The sequence below is a fragment of the Vigna unguiculata genome, chromosome 2 (assembly GCF_037176805.1).
Source record: "Vigna unguiculata cultivar grain cowpea cultivar isolate G323 ecotype 2 chromosome 2, ASM3717680v1, whole genome shotgun sequence".
Classification (NCBI taxonomy): domain Eukaryota; kingdom Viridiplantae; phylum Streptophyta; class Magnoliopsida; order Fabales; family Fabaceae; genus Vigna; species Vigna unguiculata.
In genome coordinates, this window is record NC_140793.1 from 19,082,179 (window position 1) to 19,089,768 (window position 7,590).

General features: G+C 36.1%; 1 protein-coding gene across 1 annotated transcript; it reads right to left on the reverse strand.

Moving 5' to 3' along the window:
- Window positions 1–4,372: 4,372 nt before the first annotated feature.
- LOC114173736 (AP2/ERF and B3 domain-containing transcription factor RAV1-like) lies at window positions 4,373–5,976 on the reverse strand. The gene has a single exon (XM_028058312.2). It carries the CDS (start codon window positions 5,832–5,834, stop codon window positions 4,644–4,646), a length of 1,191 nt encoding a protein of 396 aa, XP_027914113.1. The 5' UTR covers window positions 5,835–5,976; the 3' UTR covers window positions 4,373–4,643.
- Window positions 5,977–7,590: the final 1,614 nt, after the last annotated feature.

The following is a 7,590-nucleotide window of genomic DNA, read 5'->3' on the forward strand; positions in this document are numbered from 1 at the left end:
CCGCCTGACGCTACCCTGCAGCCGCTAGGCGCTGGCAGAAAAATGCTGATTTTTCAACACTAACCTTTGCTGATTGTTTTGATCATAACTTTCTCTATAGGTATCCAAATGATTTGGTTCTTGTTGTGTTGGATTATACACTCAAATAGCTTTAATTGAAGTGGTAGAACACAATTTTTGGAACTCTGTGCGAGATCCAGTGTACTCTAGAAGATGGTTGTAGTTACAAAGGCAAAAAATCACCTCATGTTTTCGTTGAAAATTTGGTGGATTTAGCAAAGTCTTGAAGCAGACCCTTTCTTCACCCAATGGGCTTCTTGTCTGCACATGGAATGTCCCAAAAGGGAGTTGATCTAGGGTTGGCCATCATTGCCACATCAGCAGACAAAACATAAAAAATTTCTATGAGGACTGGCAACACACACACACTCAGAAAAGGAGAATCAGTTTTTACAGCTTTTGGCAGGATTTTGTTGGGAATTTTAAGAGGCAAGGTGCAGGGGGCAAGGGGCTGGAATTTTTGGAATGAGATAGAGAGAACAAGGGGGTGTTTTCTGGTTTGAGCAGTTTTTTTTAGAGAATAGAGAGAATTGTGGTGAGAGAATAGAGAATGGATGGTGTTTTCTAAGAGCTAAAAAGCTTTTCTTTTCAAGTTCCTTGAAGATGAAGTGTTGAGCAACTTTGCATTGTGATATGGATTATGAGTTTTATTTTAGTTTGCTATTCAATTGTTAAATTGATTCTAAGACTATGTAAGTTGAAACCCATGATGAATGTTCTTGCCAATTCAATATGTTGTGAGAGTTTATGTCTTCAATGAATGTTTCCATCTTGCAATTTACACTTAGCTTCTGATTTTATATTTTCATTTTGTCCTGCACTTCATTTGTTGTTGTCCATAGAGCATCCATCTTGGTTGAATCTATCCTAGTTCAAAGTTACTTTGCATTTTTATTAGGTTTAATTTACAATTATTTTTTAAGCTTTCCATGATATACATTGTAGTTCTGTTTTTGGCTCCATATGGCCTGAGTCAATCACTGTTTTATTGGTTTCATGCTCTTGTGTTATGCTAAAAGTTCTAAATTAAAAGGGCACTAGCTAGTGGAGTACGTAGACATCATTTTAGTTTTATTTTTCTTTTTCTTAGTGATCACTTTGTTATTAAGTTTTAGACACTAGCTAGGCCAATTTTGTTATTTGTTTCAAATGTTATCATTCCTTCTCCTTGTTTATCCTTGCATTGGTCAATTTCATAGCTACATACATTCTCATTTATTCTTCTTTTAAGTGTCTAGCATATTTCTTATAAGTTAGTTTCATTAATTCATCATTTTACAAATGCCTTCATTTTAATTTCATTGTTTATCTTGTAAGCTTTAAAAAAAAAGAGAAAAAAAAATCCCCCAAAAAACATGTATTTAGCATTCAATCCACTCATTGCATTGGTCCCGTCCTTGGACTGACCTAAGTTGATCCTTATACTGCATTAATAAAGGGTGATTAATTCAGTTTGTTTGGGACAATTTAGGCGACAAAAGTTGTCTACCAAGAAGACAGGTTTTGTGAGTTTAGACAAAGGAGAGAAAGAAAAGAGTCTCACACAAAGCATGAATCCACTATCATTTAAATATAATTAATTAATTTAAAATTAATATTAATATAATTTCTTAAATAATTATTACAAAGTTAACAAAATTACCATATATAATAATTTATACTTAGAAGAGTATATATATTTGCATAATTTATCTTCTCAATTGGAAGTGTACTACTAGCCTATTTAACATGGCCAATCAGTTCTGACATTTAAGGAAACAATTAAATAAAGACTTTCTAAACTGAAAAGGTTCACCAAATGTTCCTCAAGGTTTCATATATATTCAAAGTTATAATAGTCGGATTTTAAATTTATAGTCATATTTGTTTGTGTTGTGTATAACTGAGATGGATTTATTTTTATATTTAGATTTCTTTATTAATATATGTGATGTTATTGAAGGTAGTTGAGAATTGTGTAATTATTTAATCATGCATGTGTTGTGCTTTCAAAGCAACCATTTCAAATCAACAATTTTCATAGCATGATGTTATGCAACATGTGGCAGGACATAAGCTGCAGAATTAAGTTATTTAAAATCTTAATAAAAACAAGAGGACATTAGTTATATAAGGTTCCCGTGAACTGCTTGCGTGGAAACTGTAAGGAAGGTGCTGGCAAATTTATATCTATAATTATTAACAATTTAAAATAAATTTCAGCTTGTAACAATTTCTGTATCATAATATATAATAATATTAACAAAAGTTTCATTTTAAGAAATAAAATATAAATGTTGGAACATTGTCAACTTTAAAAAATGACGTAGGTGCTTATTCATAATAAAGGGTTTGACAAAAGCCTCGTCAACGGAAATTTTAGGCAAAAAAGAAAACATTGTCAACATTGCTAACTAGCAACATAGTTGGGGCCTAACTGATCATATATATTGTCAACTGCAATAATAATTATTGTAGTATGAGACAAACAGAATAATGCTTGTAACTAAATCAAAATTTTAGAAAATTTTTGTTGTTAATTATCTCACAGTAATGATGTTATAATCTAGTTGCAATGGCATCTGAAATTGTTTTTATTAGGTGCATATTTATTGAAACAATTTATAGTGTTCTTACACAACTTGTAAGAATGAAAGACCAACGATGTTAAGGCATTCAAAACAGTTAATATATTTTGTATCAAGTTCAGTCCATTACTTGAGATTAAAAAATAATTTCAACTCAACTTTTTAAGAAATTTTATTTAAAAGAAGTATGTAAGAAAATGTTGCATTATAAATTCATCTTAATTTTAGTTTATTTAAACTTTCTAACACATCCTTTAAAATTTTAATACTATTTTAAAAAATAAATTGTAAGTTTAATTCAATTCTACAAAACTTATTTATAAAATAAAATTTACACTTATTTTATATATTAGAAATTCATCTTGTAGATATTTAATACAATTAAATATTACACTAATTAAGTGATTACTTTTAAAAGAAATAATTAACTGAATCTGAAGTGGGGGGAGGTAGCCACTATGCTACTACGAAACCTATATTTGTATATAACCATAGAGCTTTATGCATATGATGAATCAATATATGTATATAGTAGTTTACGAAAAGAATAAATGTGAAAAATTAATTTGGTCCCTTTCGATTCGATATATATTGTAGATTGTGATTTGACCAATGAGATGCTTTGAATTTTTTTCATGCATATTTAATTAACAAACGGATTATTAACATGAACTATTATGTATCTATGTATATTAAGTAATCTCTAGAACGACATTTTCATGCATATTTAGAGTAATTTTTTTTTAAATAACAAACGGATGATTATTGTTGTATCTATGCAGCTGAAACAAGTTTACAAGATCAATTATAAGAAAGTTAGAATAGTGTAATATTTATAGTCCTAATCCTGTAAGCAATATGGCAACAGGCAGAGAGAAAAAACTGTACTAAAAGTTCATTGATTCCAAAAGCACATTGTCTGAACTGGTGAAGAGAATATAAAGAAGAACAAAAACAGAAGAATATGTTGTGTATTAAAGGAATACAGATAAGTTATCCGATACCTGTCAACATTATTCTTTCCGAAATTTGACGAGGGGATAAGAACTTTAAAGGGTTCATGTAAAAATGGTTAGCATAGAGAAGAGGATAAGTATAGTAATGATGTGTTTTGGTTAAAATAATATAAGGATTTGAAGCAATGTGGAAGTGAGGTTGATATGGAGCATATGCGAAGAATCGTGGTTTTCAAAATGATATTGGTATTCGCAATAACATGTCTCGAGCAAAATCTGAGTTCCAGATTCTGCAGTAGTGCCGAATTATGCCACAAACAAAGCTTCATGAAAAGTTGACCGTTCCAAAAGCGACGTACTGAGAAGGGTTTTTAAGATTAGAAGCAATGAGGGTATGTACAGTGTACACAACACAATCACCATGCCCACTTGCCAACAACCCTCTTTCTTTATTGGACAAATGTCTCATTATCAACTTGTTCACACTTTCTTAGCCAAGGGTCCCCCTCTTCTTCATGCCACCAAAACCAACCCTCTTTCCTTTTTTTTTTTATTTTTCTTTTATTCATAAACATTTCTCACAACCTGCCAAAACACCTCATTATGATGATTACCCAAAATACACACCACCAAAATTAATTAGTTTCCTCAATCACAACCCCCTCTAACCATCATACTTTTCATTCGCCAACAAAAAACTTGTTTTTTGTATGTCAAACACTGATATTTTGGGAAACCTATGTCCCATATTTCCCTCACCCCCACAACACTAAAAAGAGAAACATCAGATGCCATCAACATAATCATCATTCAAACGATTCAACATGTACAATTAAACAGTTATCCTTTCTTCTTTTCTTTTTTTCTTTTTTACTTCTCCCTTTTTTTTTCCCCTTGTACAGTTTGGTCACATTACACCTAATTTCAGCGTCTAATTAAGTAATATACAATCCACCTTTTGCAACTTGCCTCTGCACCGCCGTTCTTGTACCTTCTTCCTTTCATCAGTCACAAAAAGAAAAAACAAAAACAAAACAAAAACGAAGTTTCTAACGTAATGTTACAAAGCACCAATAATCTTAGGTTTCTTGCTACACTCCAACGAAAACAGCTCCATTTCTCTTCTTTTGCCATTGCAGAACCCGGGAATAGTTCCGCTTGCATTATTGTTACCATTGGCCTCCGAACCGGGTAGTTTCAAAATGTTAACGCCGAAGAGCCGAACCATCTGAATCGGTTCCACCACCGGTCCGACCGGTCCGAACAACCCAACCTCGTTAACATTATTATTCCGCGCCTTCCAATCGATATACAGCTGCTTGTCCGGTCCGGTGGACCGGTGAAAACAGACCGTGTCACCGGCTTTCAGATTCTTTTCCTTAACGAACCGGCTCCAACCTTTGGTCAAAACGTAGCTCTGGCTACTATTCCAATACGAGTAGCGGAAGCGCCACACTTTCCCCGCGACGTCTTCGAAGTTCAACAAAACGCCCTTCGCCGCCGTCGCGCTAACGCCGTTAACGCTCGGCAACGGGAAGTGCTTCTCCGCGTGCTGCTTCGGGATCACCAACCGATTCAGCTTCCCCACGTCGCTCGGCGTAACCGCCTTCTCGAACAGCTGCTCACGCGCCTTCACAAAACACGCGCCACCGATCGAGTTACCGGTTCCGGCGGCGGCGGCTCCGCCGCGCCGCCGTACGACTCCGCGGCTGCGCTTGCTCTGCTCCAGCTCGTCATTGTACGTGTGTTTTCTGAGCATGTCGACGATCTCCGACTTGGAATGCGAGCTGAGAAACTCAACCTCGCCGTCGTCGTCGTCGCCGTCTCCGGCGCCGCCGGAGACCGGCTTGAAGTTGGTGACCGCGTCCTTTCCGCGGAAGCGCTGCGCCGCGATGTCGTACGCCCTGGCCGCCTCGTCTTCCTCGTTGAAGGTTCCCAGCCACACGCGCTGGTGCTTCTCGTAAATCTGCGCGCCCCAGCGCCCGTTGGGCTGCGGCACGACGCCTTTGTACTTGGACGAGGGAAGCTTCCTGGACTCGGCCTCGGTGTTCCCGCCGCCGGCGCAGTCAGGATCTACGATTGCGCTGGCGCCGCTGCCGACGCGACACAACGTGGTGGACGGCGGCGTAGGAGAAGGATTCTTGGACGAAAGCATCGGCGAAGGCAGAAGGAGCTTGTCCTCCGATGAGACGGTGGGAGATAGGCTGATGGAGAGTGATTCAGTGGTGGTACTCTCATCCATGCACTCCATTTTGTGTAAAAATAATTTTGTATGAATTTGAAGTGAGAGAGATGAAGAGAAAGGAGAGAAGAGAGGATGGATGGTTTGTTAGTTTGTTTGACTAAGAGGTAGCAGGAGAGATGTGTTTGGGTGGGAATAGGGGTTGTTTGAGGAGGTAATATATAGAGAAGGAAAGTGTCCCTAGTAAATGTGTTATTTTAATATTATCCTAAGTGGAAAAGGAAATATGCTTAGTTGGGACAATTTATTAATGATGAGGTGTGATATTAATAACTAGTTGCATAGTCTGTGTTTAATAATAATGTTGTAAATGGAAGAGAGAGAGAGAGAGAGAGAGTGTGGGGTGTGGGTCAACTGGGATGGGGAGGGACTAGGAAGATTCATAGTGGGGAGTGTAAGGAATGGGAAGGGGGGTAAAAAGGAGAAGAGAGGGTGGTGGGTCTTTGGTATGTAATGTTATGACTGAGTGTTATGTTTGAGTTGTGGGCTTTGTATGTGAGGTGGGTCCTAGTTTATTATCAAGTTGATGGGGTTCACATGAGGAGGGTGGACCTTGAATTAGTGAAGTTCAAGTTCATCCCCCCTGCACAACTTTATATTTATTTCTATTATTTGGTGTTGGTTTAATGGGTGAGATGAGAATCTGTGTAAACATAATAGGAAGTGAAAAAAAGGAAAGTGAAAGACATGTTATGGTCATCCTATCCAACAACAAATTCTTACCCTACCCTTCATCTCATTTGTCCCCACTTCCCTCTTTGTCTTATTAGCCAGGTTCAACCCCAAAATAAAACAAAAAATAAGAAACACAAAAATCTCAATTTTTTTGCCATGCTCAAGTGGGAGGAGGAGGGTGGTTTCTCTCCTTTGTTGTTTGCATTCATTGTCCAAAATGAAAGTTCTTAGAATGACTTGGAAGTGTTCAAGGTACAGATTGAGACAACCCTTGTGCTGCATTATATAACCATCCATCCCACCCATTTATTCATCCACAAAAACTCTCTTCTCTTGGATCACCTTACACAGTTAATAATGAAATTGCATATATCAAAATATTATTACTATTATGTACGGACAAGTCCTTCCTCTTAACAGGGACTCACACGGAATACTTTCATAAAACCATCGTGCTGCAGACGCTGGGTCTCTCCTTACCGGCATTCTTATGTGGGCCCTCAATTCTACATCATAATCATAATAATAATAATAATCTCACTAAATTTTTCAATAATACCTTATCATAAATTTCTACATTATATAAATATGTTTATCATAATGTCTTTTCCTTGTTTGTAAAAATGGTACTGTTTAAGTGGTGAATTCATTGGAAATATGATTCGCTTGTCTTACCCATTTGTATTTATTTGCTTCTCTAATTAACTATCCGGGTAATCTCCTCCTCCCGTGCTGTTTGGTGTTCTGTTTTTAAAATATATTAAAATTAGTATACTTTAAAAATAAAATAGAGAAAGAGTAGTAAAAATTTAAAAAAAAATAAAAAACTCAACTTAGATTTTCGCCACTGTCGGAGCAATAAACAGGCATGTATGTGTCTTCCTCATTTAGGGACACAATGACTGAGAAAGAGGGGTATTATTATACTGAAAGAGGTTTTAGATCCTAAAAACATTTAGGTTCGAATCTTTTATATTGCTAACAAAGTCGATAAATATTTTATGTTTGGTAAATTTTTTCGTAACATTTCTATAAATGAAATTCGTTTATAAACAAAAAAGTAGATTTTATTTTTCATATTAAGTTTCTA

Excerpts from the sequence above, each read along its gene's own strand:
- LOC114173736 (XM_028058312.2), bottom strand. The coding sequence starts at position 5,834 with ATGGAGTGCATGGATGAGAGTACCACCACTGAATCACTCTCCATCAGC.